We start from the raw sequence: 27,137 nt of genomic DNA, 5'->3' as shown, positions 1-27,137 counted from the left end.
TAAATTAGCTTCACCTCCTACCTCATGAACAATTCCTGGCTATGCCCTACCCACATTGCTAATGATGATGACAATGATGATATAAGAAACTTTAATAAGAATCTGATTTGCACGTACCAGGTTTAACTTTTTGGAGACATCTGCTTGAGGAGTCCTCCAGTGACAGGCACAGGCAGGCTCCTCTGGGACCTTGGAAAACAAAGATGCTCACAGGACTACTTCCACAGCACTGGTTTCAGAAATATGGATATTCCTGGATGATAGGAGGACTTATTCCCTCTTACAGTCTAATCATTGCAACTTTGCCTGTTTTTGGAAAGGAGTCTCAGAAGTCTTAAACATCTACTGTACAGACACCAGCAAAGCTGCATAAAGGGCTCTTGTAAGGGGGGTACTTTTGAATTAGATGATCAATGGAGCATAGAGGCGTGAGAAAGGAATCATATTAGGATGTGAAACCATCTAGAGTATGGTACAATGTAACTTCATGGCACAAGCTAATTGTAAGGTCCATTGTGCTTTTTAGCAAGTCAGCCTGATATCCCCTATTATCAGAGCTGAGTTCTTCCTTGGTTTTGCTACATATTGCAAGATAGATACATCTACCCTTGAAACACAATAGTAGAGGTCATACATAGGGGTGAGAAAGATGATGGTGGGAGGAAGATTATGTGGGCAGGGGTCGCTCGCCCCTTGCCCCACAAGTAGGGCATGCGCAGACTGTTGCCATTAGGTAATGATTAGGCGGTGTTTGGCTGCCATTCAGGCATCACCTTATACTACGTACTGGCCCTACGTAGTATAATGTGGAACTGATAAATATGGGGTGTCAGGATTGCTGAGTTGAGCGATACTCACCCTACCATTGAGACTGTGTTGCTCCGCGGGGACGCCTGCTAAGCATGGGTACCGACCAGCTGCTGCAGATCCTGGTAGCCCTGGCCTGTCTGTGTGGGTAAGCACAGTTTTTTGATAGGAAGCAACCGAGAGAACTAACTTTTTAACCTTTTAATCCTTTTAGTGTCCCTTTAATTCCCCTTTATTATTGAATAAGTTGTTCCCTTTTAATATCATAGTATTTTTTCCTTTAATTTCCCCTTTACTAACCAATATCGTGTTATCCATAATATAGTGTTAAGATCCCTTTTTTGGCATCCCTTTTTATTAGTTAAGATTACACCGTATTGAATGCTGTTCATAGTATTTGTTTTAAGAACACACGATAAGGTAGTTATTTTGTATCTCTTTAGTTTTTGGTTCTTTCACTAAGTTTATTGTTATTATTACTATTTTCACTGTAATAAAGATGTTTTGTGTGTTTGAATATCTGTGCACTTGTTTTATTCCGGGCATGTATCCTAACGAACTGTTACAGCTCTCCTTTTCTTAAGCACATTTTTGGCCACCTCCCTTTTCACACTGCAGGAGCTACGAGGACAGTCATGGTGGCTTTGCAGATCACTCAAAGATGCCCCAACATGTGAAGTCCACATTGCTACTACTCATGAAAAAGGAGAGAAACAGACCTAAATAGGCATATCCATCTCAACAGAGAATGGTTCAGGTTGGAAGGGACCTTAAAGATCATCTAGTTCTAAGAGCAGGTTACTCAGAGCTCCATCCAACGTGGTCTTGAACACTCCCAGAGATGGGGCACACACAACTCTTCTGGGCAATCTGCTCCAGTGCCTCACCACCCTCTGGGCAGAGATCATATAAGATCATATGATCTTCAATCTCCCTACAACTAGGATTTTTTTTCCAATTTCTGCTATAAACTAAGATTTTGTCCCATCCCATATGCTGAGCCCACAGGTTATAGGAATGCAAGTCACTCCTTAGTCCTTTGCCTAAATATGAGAGGAGAGCAGCCTATGTGCAGTTGCCCCATAGCCTCTCCTGTTCATTACCAGTAGGATGGAAAAGCATGGTCAGGAAAAGGGAAGACCCTTGCATTTCCACCAGTCCACATGTGAATGTTCATCCAAGTCACTGATGAGTAAGTTAAAATTGGACACAGCATCAACCCTTGGGAGACAGGGCTAATGACAGCCTCCAACTAGACCAGGTGTCACTGATCATAACGCTCTGATTCATGTTGATACAGGGACCACTCACTGCTTAAGGACAGAAACAGGTCCAAGAGAAGCCAAAAGTCACACATGCAGTCTGCACACTGCTGGGGAGACACAGGTGGGGCTGCATTATCCCCTGCCTCTCCCCCAACCTTGGCCAGGAGCTGTGGTCTCACACAAAGGAGGTGGGGGTACTTCCACCTGCTACCCCTTGCTTCACACAAAGCTGAATATGCTTTAACCTTCTTATAATGCAATGATCTCAGGAGGAATTTCTTCACTCAGAGGGTGGTTAAGCATTGGAATGGGCTGCCTGGGGTAGTGGTGGAATCCCTGTGCCTGGAGGCATTCAAGAAATGACTGGACGTGGCACTTGGTGCTATGGTTTAGTTGACAGGGTGGTGTTCAGTCAAAGGCTGGACTCATGATTGTGGAGATCTTTTCCAGCCTCAATGATTCTATGATCTGATCCTCTTCACCCACCCTTAAAAGGTAATAGTTCCTGTGTGTAGGAGTAGGTGGGCTGCCTTTATCCAAGTTAGAAGGCAGGTATCAAATCATTTGTAATTATGCAAACACAAGCCCGTTGTATCCCTTGGGGTATCTCAGATTTTTAGCTATTTAGTGTAAAGCACACAGTTATGAATAAAAAACATTTTTTCATGAACGCTTGTTTAAGTTAAAGCCCTATGATTAGTAGTGTCTTAGTATTTTAAGACAGTATTTTATAAATAACTAAAAATTTAAACTATTTGGTCTAAATTCAGTTTTGCTCTTTCATTAAGTACCCCTCTGTGACCAGAGTCAGGATGTAGGTTCAAAGTCAAAACATTTGTAGCAAATTTCTCCAAGTTCAGTGGGAGATCTGAATTGTCCCTGCAAGAAGCTGAAAACTGCTATAGGGGCATAGAATATAACTGATGCAGTCTCAAATACACACAACTGTATTTATCTGCCTCTACGGAAGAACTTGATCTTCACAGGTGTAGAGCATAACCCAGCTAGTGACATTATTAAAGTAAACGAAAGTTAACTACAGAAAGGTCTGATTTTGGAAAGAAAAAGATATCTATCAATTCTGATTCAACATGTGTATCTCTCTACACCTACACAGAATCACAGAATCAATTAGTTTGGAAAAGACCTCTGAGATCGAGTCCAACCTATGACCAAGCACTACCATATCGACTACACCATGGCACCAAGTGCCACGGCCACTCTTTCCTCAAACACACCCAGGGATGGTGACTCCACCACATCCCTGGGCAATCCCATTACAATCCCATTACAATCTCTAATCACCCCTTCTGTGAAGAAATCCCTCCTCATGTCCAACCTAAACCTCTCCTGGGGCAGCTTATGACTATGTCCTTTCATCCTGCCTGTGAGAAGAAGACAACCTTCACCTGGATACAACCTCCTTTCAGGTAGGTATGAACTGTGTTTATGTGTGCATATACATGTACACAGCTTTTACTTTCATAAGATCCTCCTCTTCAACCAGTTCACCAGGGATATCTGTATTGTGAGGGCTTGAGTATGCCACACTTTTTTTTTTCCCTTACCCTTTCAAACCTTACCTGCAGGTTACAAGCAGGGCACCTGAAACAGTTGAGTTGTTCAAAACACCTCAGAACAGATCTGAAGAACAATTCTATGTTCTTCACAGGCAATGAAACAGCCAAGGGGATTGTCTCTCTCTGTGGCACAGAGAGGCACGTAAAATCCATTATGAACAAAATAGAGAAGTTCCAGGGAATCGAATTTGTCTGAACTGAAGAACGGAAGATGAGACCGTATCTCTTTGCAGAACATCCACAAGGAAGACGTGGCATTCTTAAAATATCTTGATACTCACGAGTAGGACTATTCATCCTACACCCTACTTCTGCACACAGGAAGGGACGAGCTCATAGCAGAAGAATTTTTTTCAGCAGTCGGAACAACTGCACAATGATCATCTTCCACCCAGTGTGGGATTCCATCAGAGACTACGGATGCTGCAGCAAGTGTTGAGGCATCACTACATGTTTGTGGAAGGCTCTCAGCTTTTACTAATTAATTCCTGACAAAGGAATAAAACCCTGTAGCAGAAAGCCACACTGCTCATTCCTGAATCATATCAAATCATTCACCATTTTATGTACAAGTTTTGAATTACAATCTTCAACTCCTCATCAGAAAAAATAACAAACCAAAAAGCCTAAAAAAGCATTTTGGAAGAACTGTATAGTGTACAGAAGCATACTTTCCATTACACAATATCTTACAGAACACATACTGTAACAAAAAGCAGAGCCTGTTACCTTTTCTGAGAAGGCAATGCCCAGCCAAAACTAGATGTTTCACCTCTATTATTAGAGGAACAGCTTTAACTGGACAAAAGAGTACATGAAAAAAGTTCCTGAACAGTCCAGATACTTTAACAGAAAAATATAAGTATATTTGTAAACAACTTTAAACCAAGAGCCTTATGAAAACAATAAAGGCCACTGAAAATTAAGCTGTTAAACTGTTCTACCCTTATAAGTTTTTTTGTTACGATACACAAATTTTGCCACATGGAAATCTTCAGTGAGAAATTTGGGCAAATATTTTTTTCATTTTTGGTGGAATTAAGAAAGGGACAATTTGAAGGCAAAAGGTCAAACTCCAAATTCCCTCTGAAAATTACAAGAGCAATATAACCTAACTATTGAATGGAGCCGACAGCGCACAGTAGCACAGCACTTATTTTACAATCTGAGACCCTTTATAATGTAAACCCTGAAAAGTCATAAGTAACTGCTAGAACAGACTTTTGTATTATGTACCATTACTCAAACCTTGCCATAAAGTGACTTTTCACATACCAAACTGATTTACCCTAAGCGTATCTGTTTTATGACGCTGAAATGTAAAAACTGTCCTAGTAAATGATTTTGCGTAGGTAATTATCAACCATGCATCTGAAGTTGAGCATCAGTATTTATCTGCTCTACTTAATGCTTCAGCATATGTTAAGTAAGCTACTGATCATCGAGTGTCTCCATTTTGGTAGATGGACAGATGTATGCGAACAGCAATGCTCTGGATAACTTGTGCTATTCCTAATACTACAGTTATTTTCTCTCCCAATTACATTTTGCTATAAATATGTGTGCCCTTAAGTTGATCCCAATATCAGTTTCAGCTAACTAATCAAATTATCTGCTCAGGTTTTGGAAATGATAACCCTTCCTTTATTTAAATAAAATGAGGGAAGGGTTTCTAACTCCCAAAGGTTTGCCAAAAACAGATTTATTTTCAAGACAGGATGACACTGTTTAGTACATTGTTCATCACCTTTGCTGTTCACAGATAAGCACAACAGTACTAATGGTTTTTATCAAGTAGGCAGGAAAGAAAAGAGAAAATACTGTGAAGTTTTTACCCTTAAGGTTTTTCCAAGTTCTGCTCATGGGCTCTTATAAATAACCATTTATTTGAAATACGTGTAAGTCAAATTTCAGATTACCTTTCTTTTATTTGGAGGGCTCCACAGCTAAACTTCAATTTTCTACTTTTCTTTTGCAGAGGAGCGTTACTAAAATCCCGCCCACAACTGGGTACCTCAAGAACTTACGCAAGGAATAACTTATCATTATATTTAGAAGTGCCTCATTTTTGTACCAGTTAATTCATAATCCAAGTAATTAATCTGCAATGTAAAACAAGCAGTTATTTTCACCCATGTAATAATGGTGAATAACAACACTGAGCATTACATATTCTGCTTGAGTTCATTAAATGCAACTCTTCAGTCACAGAGGCAGCAGGCATTCTGTGATGGACTTCTTTTGAACTATGTTCAAATGAGTAGAATAACTGAGATTCCTGATGGAGATCTAAGCCATTTCCCTCATGTTCTTAATAGCTTCCGCTATTTGCACACTCAACTCCATTTCATAATTTGCTATTTAAAATAAATTCATTTCCCCAAACCCTTCTCTCCTTATCTAAAACAAACTTATTTACATTTATGGTAAATGCTTTTCAGCAAATAAGTTGTAAGAAAAACAAAACAAAACGAATAAGGGAGCAAAAACATAAAAGGAGCAAGTATTTCAAGTTTTGTAATAATTTTCTTTCTGAATTTCCATCCAAAGATGCTAGAGGGACAAAAGCTTTAAAGGTTTAAAACATGCTTTCACACATTTTTGATTCTTCCTCTTTACACAAGGGACTAACTCTGCCCAATGAATCACCTTCATAACTTTTGCCCGGTAATTAAGTGAAACTGCATGTCATTCACCCCAAGAAAGTAAACAAAATACAGTCTTTTACTTCAAATATTTTATGAAAGCAAGATTACAAGAAACATATTAGTCAAAATGCAGGGCTATCAAGCACTGAACCAAGGACGCTGGCATCAGTTTGCCTACCATTTTGCATGTGGAAAAAATATACTATGTCTACAGGTAAAGGCATCACTAATGCATCATGAATTACTGTGGTCAGCCAAGATCACCTCTGCAGCCTGGAGCCTGTTTAAAGTCTTGAAAACAATCATCATAATAATAGTATGAGATGAGACACTGGAACAAAACCATTCTTAAACAGGAAAGTTTTGGGTTTTTTTTTTCTCTTATCGAGGTAACACCAAAAACTAAAAATAAGGTCTTAAAATTTAGCAGCCTCCTTAACACTTGTTAGGCTAGCCTTCACACAAGGAGCATGCAAGCAGCCACTCTTCTTGCTTTAAATTGAGGGCTGTTGGTTAATTCAAGTCATTGTTTTCTCACCTTATTCGATTAACCTGTTGAACTGGATGTCCACCATAGGAAAAAGAAAATTAAATGATGTTAAGTGTAGCAGACAAGTACAGATCACACCAAGAAGCTAACACTCATGAGCTGTCTTAATAAGGGATAATAATAACAATTAAAAAAAAAATAATCAGTCTTTTCTGTGCATATTTTTCATTTGAAAGGTCCCAGGAAATCATGATGTGCCTGGCCGTTTCTGTTGCTGATTTCTGATGACCTCTAATTGTTTTTTGCATTGCTGATAGTATGTTGAGAGACTTTTGTTTTCATCTAACAGCTTTTTATGTTCTTGTACCAGACGGGATGTGTTTTGCTGGTCTTTTTCATCCTGGTCCAGTTCTGCTATTAGTTCTTGTCTAAAATAATAATAAAAAAAAGTAATTGTAATTTATAATCTATTTCTATTTGTGTGTAGATGATTTCATATATTTCAAATCAGTAAATGATTATCAATCTGAACTCACAGGTGGTGATATTTTGCACCAAAAAAGTCTTATTCTTTAATGTAGTCTGGGAAAAAATTCTCTTCCAAATCAAGTCCACATTTAAACTTTAAACTAGCTGCAAGACATACGCTCTAAAATTGTCCTTTAGATAATGTCTTTCAGACATAGTTCTAAAGGTCACAGCAAAACGTCTAAGGAGCCACATAAAATTTCATATATATATTCAACTCTAATTTTGCGTATATGCACATTTTAAATATCTAAAGACAACTTAAAATACAAAATTGCAGTAATTTTTCATAACTTTTTAGTGAAGTGCTATTTTCTACTTGTACTTGAACTTATGAAAGCAGTGGAAAAGCAGAATCAAGGCAATTATTTTTGTAACTGGCATTTCACATAATTTACACCATAAATGTACATTGTTTTTTAGCAGCAATTTTAGAAGAGCAAACACGCTGATAAACTTGCTATAATTTATTCTGCAAAACTGATGTAGCAGTTTGTTTTACTATTTGTTTACAAGGCAACAAGAAGGCAAGCTGCCAGCAATATTTTTGCAACAAAATAGTAAAGGAGAAAGTTCATGTTAATTAATTGTTGCCATACTGTTTGTAATTACAGTTGAAGAAAACTTAATAATTCTTTGAGGGCTGAACTAATAACTACCTTAACCAGCATTAAATTCATCCATCACAACACTATTTTTTGTTTTAACGCCCATGGACAACTACATTCTGAGTAAGAAAAAACAGTTTGGAAGAAATGTCAATACAAAATTACTACAAAAAAACCCTAGTAGGAATCTAAAAGCAGAGAATTAAGAGTTTTGAAACAGAAACACATTTTTATATAAGTTATTGACCCTTAAAAATAACACAAATAAAATCAAAATTAAGATATTCAGTCTAGCTTCAGTATCTCCTCATCAAGTCTAAAAATTCCAGTTGCATGTGAAAAAATCAAATTGTTCTCAGGATACTAAGCCAAAAGTGAATATATGATAGGAGTTCAAACTTACAGTAACATTTTCCCCCCATTCTGTATGCTATTTCTAACGTACAAAAGGTTTACACAACACATTTTTCTCATTAACTAATCCATAAACTCCAAGGCAAGCCCCCTATTAACAACTGCTTGCCTGCAGTGGCTCAGACACTGATGGGTAACAAGCTGATAACTTGGTCTAGCATGGGAGTTCTCAGAACTGTGACCTCTCAGAACCGCTCCCCACCATCATGAAACAGAAAGGGTAAGTAGAGCACAACAGAACTTATTGTGAACTCAAGTTCTGAATCAGCAATAATTTTCACCCTAATACAAAAATACATGCAGTTGCTTCACTTACACATGTACATAATGTAAGAGGAAAGAGTTTATTTCTGGTGCACAAGGAGAAGGTACATAAAAAGGTCAAAGTATTAGGTCCTAAACCCCTGGCAGAAAAACATAAAATGTGTGTTGATAATACTGTTGTAAATGCAATGCTTGACAAAAGTCAGATAAAGATAAAAACTAACTGCAAAATGAGTAACACTGACATATTACTAAAAATTCTACAATCCATTAACTAAGTGATTATCTACAAATTACAACTGAAAACATGTTAATGGACAGCATTGTAAATAAAATTCCAAGGTTCTTTAACAGTCCAGATCTTTCATTTGATATGATACAAACAAACATTACTAGTTTGTCACAAATACAGATGTGCCACAGACTTATCTAGGACTTGTCCAGAAGAAGTGTCTTGACACTGATTAAAACTTTCAATTATCTGCTCTATCTCACCTGTACTGAGCAGCTCAGTATTTCTGAGATTAAGGCTGGACAATAATTATGAAATGTTACTTCATAAAGCCAGATATAACAGTCACAGAGAACAGACTTTGTGTAAAAAAAACCACACAAAAGAACAGAAAAAGTAAACCACATTTTACTTACTTCCTCTGCAACAGCAATGCAATTTCTGTCTGAACTTTCATATATTCTTGTGCCATTTTGCAGTGCTGCTCAAACACAGCCATAGATTCTTTGGAGTTTGGGCACGGTGCTAGAGGCTGAAAATAAATCAGACAAGTTAAAGGCTAATGAACTGATATCTTAGTAAATAGTGTGTTAGAATGTCTCTGCAGTGTATTTATAACATCTTTTAAAAACTGGTAAGCTTTTAAAAATAAGTGTTAAACCATGCCCTGGAAAACGTTACTGCACCAATGTCAAAGATGACTCAAACCTCAAATCTGTGGTTTTTAACCTGACACCTGTCACAAAAATCAAAGTAGTGTTTGATCCCACATACAACAAATAAAGTGTATACAACAATTTAATTCAGTAACACTCAAGCAAATAATGTCTTATTTTGACAGTCAAACTTAGCTTACATTTGGTTTTAGGAATCATGTTTCCCAGGGCTTGTTTTTAATAGCTTGATCAAATCTGAGTCAACCAATCTCAGATTACGTAATATATTTTTTTTAGCCTTGGTCAAAAATTAGACAGAATATAAACCCAGGTAAATATGTGGCACTATATTTTGCAGCCCAAAAGTCACACATTAGAATGAAATGCAAGCTTAAGAATCTAATAAAGTGTCTATTTTTTACCTGTAACTGATGATCTAATGTAAGATATGCCATTGGGATGGAGTTATCTGACCCATTGGTCTCTGTAACAATACCAAGAAAATTTTAATGTATTTTCAAGAGTTTATTCTATTCTTATAGGACAAAAACAAGAATTCTAAGTAATTTCACAAAACACAATCTGAATGTGGACAGGCAGATGGAAATAGCAGCAATTCAATCCCAAGGCAGATGAATCATTTTGTTTTTCTGACAGTTAAAAATTCAAAAGTATGGTCTACCACACCAAGAAGAAATAAAGATTATGGTTATCAACCTACATTTCTAGAAGCCATGTAACAGCATACAGATTTTAAAAATACTATTTTTGTACAGTTTGCAATCATTTCTGTTTATAAAAAAATTGCCATTTCATTCTTGTTTATGAAGGATCAGCCAGCCAGCCCATGCATCTAATCACTTTAAAATTAGAAGCTGTGCAAATCGGCTCTGCCAAAATAAAATAAGCACAACCTCCTGCTCAGTTTTGAAACCTGCTCTCAGTGAGGTCTCTAAGTTTCTTCATCACAACATGCTCTAGGACATCTTCTCTGCTCTGTAGAGATACTTTGTGGGTAGCATGGAACCCAATCTGCCTCCTGGGCCGGGCTGCTCTCTTTTTATGCTGCAGTTACTCCAGATTTCTCTAGTGCTTTCATTCCAGATTTCACATGTTTCTGAATTCTTACAGACCCTATCTTCTAGTAGCCCAGAATCTGGGGATCACAAGGTTACTGTTAAGCTTTAAGAGACATAGAGTGAAGACACATGGAGAAACTACTGATTTTACAGCCGCATTATTGCTACTAGAGGATTATATGGAGGAGGGTAGGTGGGAAAAAAAAGGGGCTGCTTACCCATACCCCAAAAGCACCTGCCACAGAGTAGTCGTGGTAGAGAAACTAAGGTGTTGCCCTCAAAGACTATGCTATCTCCAAGAGCAGCTTCAAAAGGAAACAGAAATAAGAGGGTGGGAATGGAGAAAAAGTGGTTAAGTGTATGCTTGTAAGGAAATTGGAAGGTGGTAAAAACAAAAAAAGGAAAAGAAAACAACCCTAAAACCAGAGACTTAATCACTACAGTATCTTAAATGAGATCAATATAAAAAGTCCTTCCCTACATTAGACTGTTGCTGTAAATGGATACTGCTAAAACAAAGGCATCACTGCAATGCTTCAAATACATGAATACATGCAAAATACTTCAGATGACATTCTCAAGCCTTTCAACAGTGTCACAGAACCGCAACTTTTCCTGTGACTGACCAGATTCAGCTGTATCCTTGTTTTATCATTTTGCCTCATTAAATTAAAAATGTACCCTCTTTTACAGAGAACCAAAATTATTTCTCTCCTTAGAAACTCAAACAATTCTTTGTTCATGGACTGCATAAACCTAACAAGAAAATATACATATGGCACATTCTGTATTTACCTGAGTATAAGGTGAGGGATTTCTGTGGGCAAGAAAACAGACCTGACTTTTGCTCTAGTGTGTGCTGCATTTAAGAACAAAGATGTGGCACAAACTGTCCTTGCACTGGCATAGGATTAGCAGCTTTCAGTTCCCAATGAACTAGTGACTAGGTAAGACCTTGCTTTCATGTGAGGCAGCAATTCCCATAAGTGCTCACTGCCCAAAGAAACTCAGGATCCATGCTGTAGAAGAAGGCACAGGGCTGTAGCAATGGGCAAGGGCTTTGGGAAATTATGAGTGATAGGGCACAGAATGTGATCAGGCAAAGTAACAATGGACAGAAAGAAGAAAACACAGAAGCTAAATGCAAGAGTATGATGTCCTCCTCCCAGTAAAGCAGGGGGAAAAAACCCAAAGTACAAGTCTTACATAATCACCTTATATTTGGTAAAATACAAGTGTGCATATATACATACAAATGTATGTATATATACATATGCCTATGCAAGAGTTAGTCCACAAGTGAGTTTCCATTTTGTACTTGGTTAGAGGAAAAGAATAAACGTGACTGATCAGCCAGATGAAATGGATCACAGTAAAAAGATTTCAGAATTTGACATACTGTGAAGTACCAGCTTGAGTCTAAGTTTAAGATTCAATATGTACAGTTTGGTAACAAAATTATAATTTTTATTTATATTCTAAAAAGGAATTTGTGGGATCCATTGTTTTCATGCAGTCCAATACTGGTTCTTTTCATTATGGAATGCATTATGACTTCTAAAACCGAATTGAACTACTCAATTATGTTCATTCTTAATCCTATTTCATAACAAAAGAATAGTGATGCTAGAGTAGAAGTATTTACAACATTTCTGCAGACACGTTAGTTCATTCAAAAACAGTAATTTTGTGTACACATGTACATTCTGCATAAGCAAATTACAATGGAGATGATAAACAGAATTAACCTATTCCTGATACTCACCTACACAGCATTTCACTCCAGATCTCAGAGCAACAAAAGTTTTAAATGTACATTCATAATATGAATGCACAAGACTAAAATGTAACAAGATGTCTATTCCTCCAATTTTCCAAAACCACACTATAGTAAAAAACTGGTGCTAACAAGATCTTCACTAAATATTAGTACCACTGCATATGTACAGTACTTTCTTACAAGCAAAATACTAACAAGTTTATGTAACTCAATATAATCTATAAAAAAGTGTTCTCAAAGCCCACATGAAAAACAAGTCAGTAATGTAATGATTTAATTTAAGCAGAACTAAAATGGACCTTGACTTTCATTGCTTACTTTTATTGTCTAAGTAACCACAATCAAATAAATATTTTATATTTCTTACAGGCAAAAATTTAAGTAATGAACAAAGGATTACCTGCATCATCAGGTGTCCATGGATTACGAGTTGGCTTTTCAGAGGTTGGTCCCGAGGTAGTGATCATTCTCACACTAGGACTAGATGATCTACTGCTGTTTCTACTCTCCTGAAATGACAAAACAAAACAAAATGACAAGTTAACAGAAGATTTTTGAAAAGTTCATTAAAAAGAAAAAAAATGGAAGAAATCTGAACCTACAAACCTCCAAAATACCCTCCTCCCCAGGCTTTTACCCTGAAAGCTGTCCTGACAGTTTGATCAACTTTACATGCAGTGCAGGGATAATTTCATCCCTATTTGCACTCCATCTGTACTGTGTAAAATAAATTGATACAATTTTGCTACTCAGCATAGTAAATGCAATGCTGAACAATGTGTTCAAGATCTTTACAGAAAAGCATGACAACATGTCTAGGAATTTTCACACCACCATTCAGTGCAATCTAGCAACTCCATAACGAAAGGAAGAAATAGTTTGTTTCCAATGCTTAATCAATGAGTGAAACTACATTTGGCTAAAGGAACATGGCTTAGTAACTGCACTAAACTGCAGCATATTAATCTACAGTTTTCTTATGGTTCTTTTGTTAACTCAGAGGTTATGTGATTCATCTTCAGAAAACATGAAATAAATGTTTAATCAAAAAGGATCAATCAATTGAAATAAAAAAATCAGAAAATGAGTACATTGTCCCTCATGCAGCAAAATAAGAACTAAATCAAAATTCTCTAGGATGTTCTTTTATACACCGTTTGACTTCTCCAACCCTTTTGTTTACCAAAGCACAAAAACATAATACAGATTTCATTATTCTACTGAGCTTCTTTTTCAGAATAATTATTTACAATATGTATGTTTGTATTTCATATACCCCCTCACTGACATAAAATTAACATAGTAAAGGACTTAAGACTATAAGCCCCAATGAGTTTTGCAAAAAAAAAAATCAAGTAAAAAGAAAAGATGCAACTAAAATACAACTACTTTCAAGATGGTGTATTTATCATGAAATGATTAAATGTCTCCATTTTTCAAAAGAAGCATTCAAATACACATTTCCTGGAAACCATATTTCTTTATGATTCTTTATGATTTCCAAATATCCTACCTTAATTTAAGTTTTAAAAAGCCAGGATTTCAGTCAGGTAACAATCCAGAGTAACAAGATACTACACACTGCAAGATCCATTATTTTGACTGCATAGTGTTTCTTTCGTATTGTTTTTTAAGCATTTAGTGTTTTAAGTTAATGGCCAGACACAGGGCAATAAACTACTCTAAAATAATCTGATGGATATTTCAAGATGATGGCATCAGACATTTTGAAAAAGCTTTTGTGTTGGTGTCTTAGTTGATATTAAGCAAGATTTAAGTTGCTGAGCTTACTGTCAGTGTCCTCAGATACAATCGATGAACACACCCTGCTGATGTGAAAGATCAGAAGACAGATCACTTTTAACAGCATGTGAGTCCTCTAAGCAAAAAGAGATTTGTTGAGTATCTACAGTTGATAGCAAAGGGCACCTGAGAACTACTCTAGTTACATGAACTTCTCAACTTGTTTTGGTCCATCAACACAAAAAAAAATAAAAAAAAAATTTCCTTGATAACATTATTTAGATGAAATAACTAGAGATAGAAATGAAGGATTCCTACAGGAGGCACATCTAAAAAGTACTACAAAGCCAAAGGGAAGTTCCCAAAACTGAACACCAGTTAAACTTCAGTGTTTGAGTGTGTGTTGAGTGAGATGCTTTAGGTCTCCTGGATATCAGCCCCTCTGACAGGTAAACCAGCGCCTGTACTTTAGCAATCAGTTTCTGCTACCCCTTCACCAGTATCCTTTCATCCTTGCTTCCTCCAGGTATCTCAGTATGCTTAATAGACTTTTTAGCAGTTATTCTCAAATCTTCTCTTCCAGGCAGTCAAACTCATGTGGCATTCCTAGCTTTTAGCTTCCACTTCTTGAAGACTTGCAGTCTGGAAAAGCTCACGTGCTCTGAGGAATAACATCCCATGTCCTAGTTTAATTTAAGTGGGCAACACAATTTAAAGAAATCATCATTATTAGCCCTGTCTCCTCATCGCCTCATCTGTGAATTTTATCTCAGCATGAGAGAAAAAAAATGAATGCGCATCTGTGACAAATTTCACAATCTCACAGAGAGAATGAGTCATCTGTACAATATCAGATCCCCCAAATTATCCCACTTAGCTTGCATGCATGTGGGCATGTACATTCTGACATTGCTTCTCAACTGTTCAACACAGTACATGGTTTTCTTTAATATATTTTTTTACACTTAAAAGTAAACTGTAAGAATTATGAAGGCCCAGCAACTGCTACAACAACTCCCCTTCCTCAAAAACCATCAATCCCAAAACAAAACAATGTTTAAAAAAGGTAGTAGTTAGTTTTGATACTCTAATCAGATAGACAGTCTGTGAAAGATGATGTATCAAAGCAACCAAATCAATACATGGTACACAGGGAAGGAGATGAATACCTTACTAGGTATCTGATCAGTTCTTGCATGATTATGCCAGATGTGTTTCTCAGTATCTGTATAAAACTTCAAGTTCTGTTAAGACTCTATGCAGTGTAAATACCAGTTTGCTGTGTTCCTTCAAGTCCCCAAAAGTATTAATGGCTGCAAAAGTATTAATGTGCAGTTCAGAGTCTGCACACGTGTTTCTGTGTTACAAAGGTGTTTAGGCAAGAGCAGTAGTGCTGGACAGATGACACACTATAATGGTTTAAAATGCATGTACAGGGAAATAGAAAGGCAGAAAAAACAAATCAGTGCAAAAAAAAAAAATTATGCGGAGAAATGAATAAAGCATCACAATATATGGATGGAAAGAAACAAAAATGTAGCATTTGACTTTACAGAGACAGTTGTGTCAGTGCTGCTCCTGTCACTTGGAGTAACGACCAGTCTAAGGTCACCAAGTACTAGAGAAACTCATGCAAATTCAGACTTAAACATATATTCTCAACACTAAATCAATCCAACAGCTGATCCAATGACAGAAAACCTTTGACTTAGCATATTTTCCTACCTAAACTGTTGATGATGATTAGTAAAACCATCTGCAAAGCTCTATTACTATCTGCTATCGAGAACGTCAGTAGCAGCAATACCAGAAAGTGCCTTAAGTGTCTCAACAACATATACATAGTAATCAGCAGCCATACAAACCACACAAAAAATTCTTATAAGACTACACAGAAATAAAATATCCATACAATCACAAAACACAAAACGTGGTTGAATTAAAACAGACAAGCAATTAAAAAGGAAGACAAGAGTCTTGGTCTATGCGTTCAGGTAAGCACCCAAAGTTCAGTATATTTATTATTATCAAGCCTGGTGTTTTCCTTCACCTTAAGAGAAAAACCTTAAGAAAACCTTCCTGATTAAAACCCAGTAGTTATAACAGAATCATTTGCTATTAACACAGCACCAATTTTCAGAAAAAATATGTTCAATAAAAAGATTTCTGATCAGCTTTAGTGTATCAGTCAAACGGTTAAAAACCAGAAAAGAGGCACCTTGTCAATCCTTCAGTTCTGAGTGGGATAGGGACATACACAGCCTGGGTGCGGGAGTAGAGGCACGCAGTGCCATGGCTGCTTGGTGAAGAAGGCCGTGCTGCAGGGTGGGTGCAAAGGAGAATGGAATGCGGGGAAGAAGGATGTTTGCAATGAAGGGAGGGAGGGGGAAGGGGATTTTCACATTAGAAAGGATACCCTATATATGGTATGGTGCATGTGGGGAGATAGGATGAACTGACCAGAGCTACGCTAGTCAGATGTTTTTTCAGCTTTGATTTGTAGATTGCTATACTGATAGCAGTTCAAGATTGTTAATAAAAATGCAAGGCACTGAGGTCCAGAGCTATAGAAATACATAGAGAATAATCTTAAATCTTTAAGCATATTACTTCCTTCATTTTCCATTCATTTTTTTTAATATACAAACCTATGTACATCAAAAGTTAGCGTTAGCTTCAGGATTTTTCAATCCCTTCTCACACCAAAAAGGGGATAAAAATTCACTACTCGTTTATATGGACAGTGCAAAAATATCTTTGAAAGTGCATTTTTCCTGCCTGTTAAAATATTATGTTTTCCAGATTTACCATAATGTTTCCAAAAACTGCAAGATAGAAACAGATAACGGCAATTCTTCTTCATATATTTCCAATATGTACACTATCAGAAGCAAGAAAGTAAAATGTGATTCTGGTACTTCTACAGACCCACATATAAAATTGGTGAAGTAAACATAAAAAAAAAATTTTGTATCCTCCTGGTCACAAGGACAATTTAGCTTGAACATCCATGCAAGCAGCAGAACAACTTTCAAAGAAAGATTGTTATAAGTTATTAAGATATGAAGCAAATGCTGAAATTCTATATTTTTAAATAGTAATCATTCATTAAAATGAACAGAATGAAAACTTCTAAATAAAAAAAGCTATAATTAAATATATCCATACAATCAGCACAATTTGGTGTAACTGATGTACTGTCACTTAATTTTTTTCCCCCAAATCTTACATAATTTTAGTTCTACAATTAACTGAATAGGCTAATATATTTCTTTCCTCAATTTTGCAGATTCATTTCTTTCCTTTCTAATAAACCTGTCTTCTCTGAAGATATTAAAATGTATTTAAGACTCATCTGTTATTTTCTGATAGATGTACATAGTAAGTTCTACTAATACCTACAGGATTGATGAGGTTTTTGTGGCTATAATACTCCACCAAATTAAGGATCGAATGTTCATCTTCCTGATAACTACACACCCCAAGAATTACCACCTATTTTAGATTATTGCAGTCAGTTGTTTAGTATGCAAACCTGATTAACCTGATGAATATGCTAAGCTTCAGTATCCCACATCCAATTAATAGTAGGGATCTCAAAATTGCCCATTCACACTAAGGATCAAATAGGCCCTGTGAATTACTGAAGCAATTAAAAACACAAAATAAACACATCTGAATGAAGAATTAGCTGTACTTCTCTCATTTAAAAATGACATTAAACTAAGAGCATGTTATGTAGCATACCACTGTTTCTGTTACCATGGCAGTTAGAATACCAGACAAGGAGCTATGTTATTATAAAATATTTTTTTGAAATAGTCTTTTTTTAAAACAAAACTTTGTGACAACACCCTGCTGTAAATCTTTCACAAGAAATGGAGAAATTTTACTGTAAGTTACTATTTAGGATTCAGAGATTGACAATAAATAACATTTATAATAGTGATGCACATGCTTTTTGTTTTCATGCAAAATGTTAGTCTAATGTATGTGTAACTGCTTCAGATAGTAAGTACTAATTACAATTGTTTTCTACATACAGAGAGAAGAAAAGGCTTTCCTGAGTAATATCTGCCCTCAGACAAATTAAGTGGTACACAAAAACCATGTGTATGTAAAAATGCTGAATACTGCATAAACTATACAGAAAATGCTTCTCATCTAGAGCTCATTCATAAATTACCCTCATGGAATCATTTAAATTCAATACAAGCAACGCTACAGTCTGCCAAGCTTCCACATCATTTCTACAAAAGCATCGAAGGTGAAGATTTCCAGACCAGTTCCCCAATATGGATTTGGTGCTGACTTTACTGAAAGGCAAAGAAGTGATGAGAACCACATTACCTGACTGGACTCTGTTCCAGTAACACTAAGATCTTGAATGGATCTGCGCCTCTGCTGTCCGTTTCCTGCTGGGAAAAAAACAAAACAAAAACAAACCAGTGAAATATATTCAGAACAAAATAAGAAGGGTGCGACTGTTGCAGAGGAGCTTGGAATTTCTACAAATCCACAGAGACAAAGTGGGAGAGGGAGAGAGAGAGACAGCTGCAGAATTTTAACTCAAAACATGCTGGCCTGTCAACAAAAAGTATACCCTAATACAATAACCACTCCTACCACATGAATAGCTGCTGCACTCTACTCCACCATCTTCTGTCACATGTATTTGGTCAGGCTTAGTACTCGGGGCAGGAGCTGATGACGACATCTATTTCAAGTGCGTTACGTTATGGGGATTTCTAAAAGCTAAACCGCGAAGATAACAGGCTGCCAGCTTTAACCTGTTGCTCTTTGGCTTGCTCAAGGAACACAGCAAGGACTTCTGCCTGTGTGCTGCTCCCCTCAAGAAGATGAAGAAATGAAAGTGCTTTCTTCTGGTCTTCTGCCTCCTTCAGAGGAACGAAACTATGTCCTATTCTCATGCTCTGAGAAGTGTGAAAAGGGGACTGTTCAGCTAAATCACATCTCACCATCAACCTACGGAGCACAATGCTGTAATCTTTTCCTCTTCTCCTTCCACCTGTTCACAATTATCCACCAGTGACAGCTACATAAAACAGTTTAAATTTTAACACTGACACGCAATCAAAGGCATTTCCAGGAAACAAGGTCTCCTTAAAAATAAAAGGAGATTATGCAACAGAATCTCCCTGGCTACTTTGATTTTTATTACAGTGATTGTTTATATTATCTCTTGAGAGTAGGTCAGCTGTCCAAAAGGAAACACCAAAATGTCCTGACTAACAGCTGACAATGCTCAAAATTCTTGCTCTTAGCTCTGCATTACGTAACTTTGCTACTGGAGGGGAGCATCTGAAACATGTACCGCAGCCGTGGCAGCCCCTCGCCCAGCGGCCCTGCACTCAGCAACCAACCCAGCTCACTCAAAGCCCTGGAAAAGGCATTGCATTTTTAACCTTTTAGATACTTCTCATTCACCATCATTTCCATATGACTCCACAGCCTATCCTGACACATGTTTTGAATTGCAACAGTTACTACAAAAATGTAAGACTATTTAATACTGATCAGTACATTTAATAATCCTTTAAATTTTTAAATATAGGTACTATTACATGTAGGAACCCACTACCACAAAACAGCAATAAAAAATTTTCAGTGTCACTCTACCAATTTGTCATGACATTTTATCATCTAACATTTATAGCAAGTACAATAAGAAACAAGCACGTAAGAAAATCAAGCAGTATTCTAGAACAGGAATATATTCTTTGCTCTGACTACAAATGAATTTGAATTGCAACTGTTCTGTGGTCTTGATCTTTTGCTTCTGAAATTCAGGGAAAGTATATACTTACCTAAGCAACAACGGCTAAGTTATTTTTAATACTTTGATACTAGGGATCATGTGAATGACTGATCCATGTCAAAATGTCTGAACTTGTTCATTTGCAGTGAACTTTTTCACTATGTAATCGTTTAACAAACAAGATTATACATTTAATAGAATTCTGTGCCATGGATACTTCATCTGGCTGCCACAGCTCATCTCAGTATTCAAGATATGTGCAATCCACCCACAACTGACACAAAATTATGTGCACATTTCATTCAACAACACTGTTATAAAATTAGCTCAGCTGAAATAGGCTTGCAAAAATATCTGAAATTCTCATTTCAGATTAGCAACATTTGTGAATTTGAAGAACCCAGCACATCTGTTGCTGAAATATTAGAACGTGGCTGCCAAAATGTTAAAATAATCAGGGTGGGGTGCAAGGAAGAAAAGAAAATGCCTTGGGTTGAGGGGGAGGGGAGAGAGAAAAAGGGGCCAAAACTACTGTGTTGTAAAAAATGAACACCTTTAAATGAAATATCTTCAATTTAGTAGCATGAGGGAAGAGCAAGCTCTACTAGGCAATGCCATTTTAATTAGTGTAACTACTGCAGACATCTGGCAAATAGCTTAGACAAGGCAGAAACAGACTACAAATCAACAAATACTTATTGCTCCAGATTCAAGAAAAATTTCAATTGAAAAATATAAAACACAACAGAAAATATTTATTTGAAATGATCACTGCTACTTCTTTATGCTTTCCTCTCACAGTTATGATCTTGTTCTTACTTCTATGTCCATTTAAAACAAATTTTTCCTCATTATAATAACTAAGAGATTTGTACAAGCACAGAAGTTCATCTACAGTAGCTTCATGCCCAGTGTCAGGCTTTTGGTAGTTTACAGGATTTTAAGATTAAAAAGCAAATGTCACAAACATACTTCCTGGCCTCAAAAAAAACCATTCTGCACACTGTTGTTTATTTTCTAAAATAAAAAAAAATTAAATTCTAAAGGAGCAGGAAACTTCCATTATGTCCTGCCCCACATACTGCAGGCAAAAATAAATTCTACAACTTATTTGATCACCACCCCCACCCCACCGCCAAACATCCAGACCAGCTATGACCTCTTCTCCCTGCCCTTTAACAGATACTGGCGTCTCCTTTTACACTTTCTTATTTACTCACAGTACTCTCTCTTCCTTACACACCTACAAGACTCAAACCTCTCTCACAGTGCAGGATGATCAGTGACTGTAACAGTGCTAGAAGACATTCTGAAGAAGTTAAAAAATTGATCTGAATTCCAGAACAATGAAGTGATTTGGGAAGCCAAGGGTGGGATTTCTGGTACATACTGGTTTTAACAGTAGATAGCAAAATTACAGACCTAAAACATCCATAATTCCTATCCCCTTCCTAAAGATCCTCAACAAAACGTGTCCATCTTGAGTAATCATTTATGCAGTGTCAATGCTACAAAAATCGTAATGCTGTGGCAGAATTTCAGATGACAAAATTATAAAGTCAAATGCACACATGCTAAATGCACGAGATGTCTAACACTGCCAGCGAAGAAAAGGCTGTACTTGAAGGTTTGCTGTTTGACTTGTTTGTACTGAAAAGGTATGCAAACTATAATTCAGATATTTTTGTTTCTTTAAACATAAAGCTACTTAAACCTTTTGCACTTTCTAGGGTTTTCATTTTTCATATATATATATATATATATATATATATATAAAAAAATGTTGGTGCTTATAACCTATTCCATATATACATGGTAAATTAAAAAAAAAAGAATTGATACATCGTTTGTCTACCTGATTGCAGGATACCACCACTGCAAACTCTTGCTATGCTGTTAGACAAAGAAGGAATTATTTGATCCATTTTTCAGTTTCTAAGTTTGTAAGCTAGCAATACAAAATAGCATCTTAAATGAACAAAAAGTTCTATTCACCCTTATTGTACTAATTTAGAAAGAAGAGCAAATATATATTAAAAACTTCCCCTTCTGCCAATATTTTACCTTTAATTGATAAAAACGTGTATTTTACGACCTTGGTAGCATAATCAGTTCATGGACGAAATGCAGTTGAGGCAACACATTATGAAAACCCCCAATGATAGCAGATGTAGTACTCATACTTCTAAAATAGCCCTGCCCTAAAGCAGCTGACTCACGGTAACATGCCTGCGTGGTGCCTCCCCTCTCTGGGCAGCAGCTGCTTTACCATGTGCTCAGCACAACTCCCGGCAGCAGCACAGACCGAGGTGCTCCAAGGACCAAGACGAGCTGCTCGCCCCACCGAGGGACATGCCCAGGGAAGTTCAGAGGAGCTGGGTCTGGGGCAGAAGTGCTATGGAACATAACGGGGTGGGATTGATATGGAGGTGACAGTTTGGGGGAACTGAGAAAGTAAGAAAAGGAAAGCAGTGAGAAATACATTGTTTTTAAAAGAATAACTGAGCAAGGTATTTTTGAATAACTGCTTTAAGCATACAGATGAATATAACTAGTTTACTAGGCAGATAATCATGTCCCTGTCATGTAATGATTAATCTCAATTTTTTCTGGCTTTGGGATTATTACAGGAAAGCTGTTCTGACAACCAGGAAACTTTCAATATACAGCCCCGATGTATTTGCAGACAATTTACATATTTCTTCTGTAGTGCCAATACTGTCTTTTAGCTTAAGCAGTTCTCTCTTCCTAGTTATTAGCTGGAGATTCATCTATAGACAATAATTATTAATTTTTTAGCTTTCATTTTGTGGGCTAAAAAAAGCCATGCTTTCAGATTCTTCTTTATACGCTCCATAATATCCTATTAGCTCTTCTCGATATTATTTCAGAGCACATGTATGTTTCTTTTATATGACTGACCAGAACAGTATATTGAATTCCTGATTAAAATTCAACAAGGGCCTATAAATAGCGTCAGTGCTTCTTCATTCTTCCTGGAAATGAAGCTTAAGATTTCAGTTTTTCACAACTGCATTAGATTAGTGGCTTATACTACCTGGGATTCATCTGCACACATCTGCTATGGTCCCATGTCATCTTATTAAAAGAAACAGTTGCTAGTGTGTGAGCCACAGTGCATGATCCTGGATTTTACCCTATTCCTTTTTGGTCACAGCAAAACTCACTTTATGTAATGCTCTAATCCTCCTCTTTATGAATAGTTGCTTCTGATAAAACAGTAACAGTGAATTTCGTTATTGTTTATTTGATTTAAACACCTTAAAATTTGACTTAAATTTTCAGAAAATTCATTAATATGCTTGCTCCAACCCTTTAACTTCTTTCATTTCTATAAGTTGCTATTTCTCTCATATGTATTCTAAATAATTCATCTTGGAATTCTCATCATGTCCAGTTCAATTAATATAGATCAGGTGAAGAATTTCTAATGACTCCTCTGCCTAACGAAGAAACCAATAGACTGGTATAACGTACATTGTGAAAACAACATGGCATTTCATTTAACTTGACTTCGTCATTCCTTAAAAGTTTCGAGGTTTCTTGGAAGCCTTGGTGTTGTTATGTGCAGGCAGTGTGCACAGAAGAGGCACTCATTAGCTTCTAGAGCTTATTTAACAGGCTCTCAGCATGTGGTAACACTGTGAAAATGGACAGATCTCTCCACTTTCGCTTTCCTTGCTCTCTCAGGATTTCATTTATGCCACTGCAGGCCAGGACCGTTTGAAAGTTAGAGTGGAAAGCTACCCTAGCAAACTCTTTTGCCAATTTGTTAGACTCAATGCCAAAGATGTTTTCTTTTCATGGGTTGTATTGCTCCATTTTTTCTGTATTTTTATATGTAACCTTCAATAAAGTTATTTGAAAGAAACTTTTGTACAAAATTATCTTCTGCATTCAACTTTAAAATATCAAGATTTACAAGGTAACTTCCTCAGATGACACCAATTTAGACTCAGAGGTCCACAGTTTCTAGTGTATTTCTAAATTAGCAGTAGATACTATCATTTGCATTTCCTGTCTGTGACAAATAATTCTGAAGTGACTTGCATACTGCTAATGGTATATGTATCACAGTTTGGGATTTATTATACTTATTTTTAGGCTTTGAGAAGTATGAAATGAAAGAAAGAAATCCACTTTGGTTGCAAAAAAAAAATGGAGAGGGAAAGGAAAATGATATGCTACTAACTAAAAATAGACCCGGGATACATGAGAATTATTCATTAAAGTCCCAAGTGAAATTATCATCTATGGTGCCTGATTATACTGATTTTCTTCCTGTCAGAAGCCTCTCCTAATAATTTTAGTTTGCATTTACTTAAACACAACAGAAATACCTCACGCAGACACATTTTAGCTCTAGAACAGTGTAGTCAAATATAAGGATTACACAGATTAAGTGTTAATGTTTTAATCACAAATATCACACGGATTGGAAATTCTGTACCTAATGTATTTAAGTTTTTTGTTCTACTAATATTTGATTAAAAAATAGGAGCCCAAACACAACAAAGATCAGGGCAAAATAATTACCTAGACAGGAATTTTTCAACTTAAGTCCATTTTCACCAAATGAGGTGCTGTAATAAAAGACTGCATGTATAGATTTGCTCTATAAGAAGATTCTAAACATCAAGATAATAAAGGAAAAAATGCTTTATCAATAGAAGTAAGTTTGAACTAGAAGACTGAATCCTTTACTGATATAAGTAAGCTTGTAATAAAATACTATGCTTTTCTTTACAGAAGCATTATGAAAAATTTTGTGGGATAATTTCTGGTTCTGTCCTACAGCAACTGGAGCAAGAAGTATTTTAGCAGTCTGATCATTATTCCGGCATCTTAACCAACTGACCCGTTCACCTGGTCTGCGATACCTGGTATGATGATCTCAGGGACATCCAGAATGTTGCCAAATGAAGCAGTTTTACGATGGCCTCGTTTAGGCTTGGAATAGGCTGAAAAAATACACATATACAATACACATGCAAAACACTAAAATGGCAATAGCAAAATTATTAAATTCCTAATACTGCACTTTTCATATACTTGGTTAAATTAGAGTTCATGCAAAAATGTGTCATGCAGAATAAACTGCATTGCCTTCCACTCATGCTTACACATAGTAAAGCAACGGTTAAAAAGCAAAAAATGCAGAACTAGCCATCATTACAACACGGTGTAATTAGTTATAGTTAGCAACACAAAAGTCAAACACAGAAAGCAGCATGGCAACACGGAAGGGAAAACCAAATGTAATTATCCAAACAGAGAAAAAAATTAAATTATTTCAGTTCACCTGTACATTCAGAATAAATTCTTGACTCTCTGAACTTATATAACCTTTTCTCTTTAGTGTTGGGTACAAACTATTTTATAAACAAATTTAATGGTTAGATACTTCTTTAAATCACCTCCTTTTAAAGCAAATCTCATCTGTGTCTGAAAAAATGCTTACTCTTATTACATCTGACAATCATCCCTGCTGCTCACTCTTTTGTCCCATTAGTGACATTTTTTTGTTTTGGGAGCTGGATATCACTACCAACTTTGTAATTTTTGAATGATGTTCAAGAAATGTTATACACTACGAATTAAAATCTAACCATACTTTTTTTTTTATTTTGCTACTTTTGTAGTTTAAGATAAATAGTTCCTATTTAGAGAAAAACTGAATACATCTCCCAAAAATAGAACATTGTAGCATATTCATCTCAGTAAGTAATGGTGATGTGTATTACGCGATTTACTCTTACGCTTAATCTAATGAAAGCTGGAACAAGAAGATTAACTAATTCTTGACTTGATTTAACAACAGCCCAATTCTTACCCAGCCACACAATTTTTTTCCAGGTTCACAGCATATTACTTCTGTCGCACAGTTAACAAGATTGAAAAACCAAATCAAAACCAATACAGTGCTGTTTCAGCTCTTTCTGAAAAAGTTATGGTCAGATGGGTTTGATCTCATTTTTAGTAGTCTACTACGGCCTTAGGAGATTTCTTAAAAAAATACCCAAAGAACCCCAAACCAAAACCAGTATGTTCAATATATACTTTCATTTCAAGAAAAAGAAACCCTACAGTGATAACAACAAAAAATTATTAGAATATTCTGAATAGTAATTATTATTGTCTTCCTTTATGTACTTAAGGAAGACAAAATAGGAAAACTAAAAACTTACAAAAAGATGAGGGCCACATTATCTCCACTAATGTAAAAAACTTACATTAATAGTGTCAGTGACCAAAGTGAGTCCTGACATATTTTAAAACCAGCATGGTGTTATTACCAGGTAAGTACACAGCTGCCTTCTGTGTTAAGAAACCTTTAGAGATATTGAGGGTGAGATCTGCTACACAATCATCCAGTCAAAGACTGACAATACAAAAGACAAATTTTGGAATAAAGCTTTAAAATAAGAACATGAAAGTAAAATGTGTTTAGGGCAAGGTAAATATTATGTCATGAGTAACTTCAGTATTTAGTAAAACAAGATCTTGGAGTAATCATAATACAATGAAGAACAAAAATGAAATAGTCATGGTGCACAAGAAAGCCAGAATTTTGATACATAATTCCTTATTAATTGCAACTACTCAATTACCCTAATTTTCAGATTGGTAGAAAAATACTTAAACGGCTAAGTAAGCCTGAACTAACCAAAGTAATTTTGTTTTATTATTTAAATGTGCGGTTATATACCATAACAAAACAAAACTTTCACATATAGAACTTAAAACCTGAAGCTTACATAAATTAACAAACAATATCTTTGATGAAGAAAAGAGACAAGAAAGTGTTTGCCAAGTATACACATGTTTATTAATTCACTCTTCTGGGAAGAATAGATATTGCTTTCACCAAAAAATTATGTATTTATACTTACAGATAAAGTCCAATTCTCTCAAAGATTTAATGTTTAGAAATAACAGTTTATAGCTGAAGCAAACCTGGCAAAACACCTGTAGCTTTTTTTTTCAAACAGAAGACACCAATGCTTTGTTAATCTCGTGAATAAAATCTAACTATGTTCCTCTTTCTGAAATCTGTCAAAGTGGATTTTAAAACTTATTTGGGAACATGCTGAACTTTAAACCTACCTCTTAATTTCAAAAATATTATAGAAATAACCTTGAATGAAATGTTATTATATAAATAATTATGCTAACAGAGATGAAATAACACTATTTCAGATGCAAAGGTGAAAGTTGTGCATTTGGAATAGGATTGACACTT

The 27,137-nt window shown here is 36.0% G+C and overlaps 1 protein-coding gene and 1 long non-coding RNA gene across 5 annotated transcripts in view; one reads left to right on the top strand and one right to left on the bottom strand.

Annotated features, from left to right (window-relative positions):
* The first annotated feature begins 577 nt into the window (after positions 1-577).
* On the top strand, positions 578-26,217 carry LOC113973264. Its single transcript, XR_003536181.1, has 4 exons — positions 578-955; positions 2,237-2,244; positions 16,127-16,130; positions 26,206-26,217. It is a non-coding gene; the product is annotated as an uncharacterized LOC113973264 (long non-coding RNA).
* Positions 4,360-27,137, bottom strand: part of MAP3K7 (mitogen-activated protein kinase kinase kinase 7) — a 47,722-nt gene continuing 24,944 nt past the window's right edge. The window contains exons 12-17 of one of the 4 annotated variants that reach the window (XM_027695073.1): positions 24,775-24,855; positions 18,445-18,509; positions 12,752-12,860; positions 9,915-9,976; positions 9,253-9,368; positions 4,360-7,218 (exon numbers count right to left, since the gene is read on the bottom strand). In XM_027695073.1, the coding sequence (XP_027550874.1) occupies positions 7,038-7,218; positions 9,253-9,368; positions 9,915-9,976; positions 12,752-12,860; positions 18,445-18,509; positions 24,775-24,855 (614 nt within the window). In that variant the 3' untranslated portion in view covers positions 4,360-7,037. Of the gene's footprint in view, positions 7,219-9,252; positions 9,369-9,914; positions 9,977-12,751; positions 12,861-18,444; positions 18,513-24,774; positions 24,856-27,137 lie in introns of all 4 variants that reach the window. The other 3 variants (XM_027695064.1, XM_027695083.1, XM_027695093.1) reach the window with 3 other exon arrangements.

The sequence above is a fragment of the Neopelma chrysocephalum genome, unplaced genomic scaffold (assembly GCF_003984885.1).
Source record: "Neopelma chrysocephalum unplaced genomic scaffold, ASM398488v2 Primary Assembly neopelma1_23b, whole genome shotgun sequence".
Taxonomy (NCBI): Eukaryota; Metazoa; Chordata; class Aves; order Passeriformes; family Pipridae; genus Neopelma; species Neopelma chrysocephalum.
This window is presented reverse-complemented; position numbering and strand designations above follow the sequence as displayed.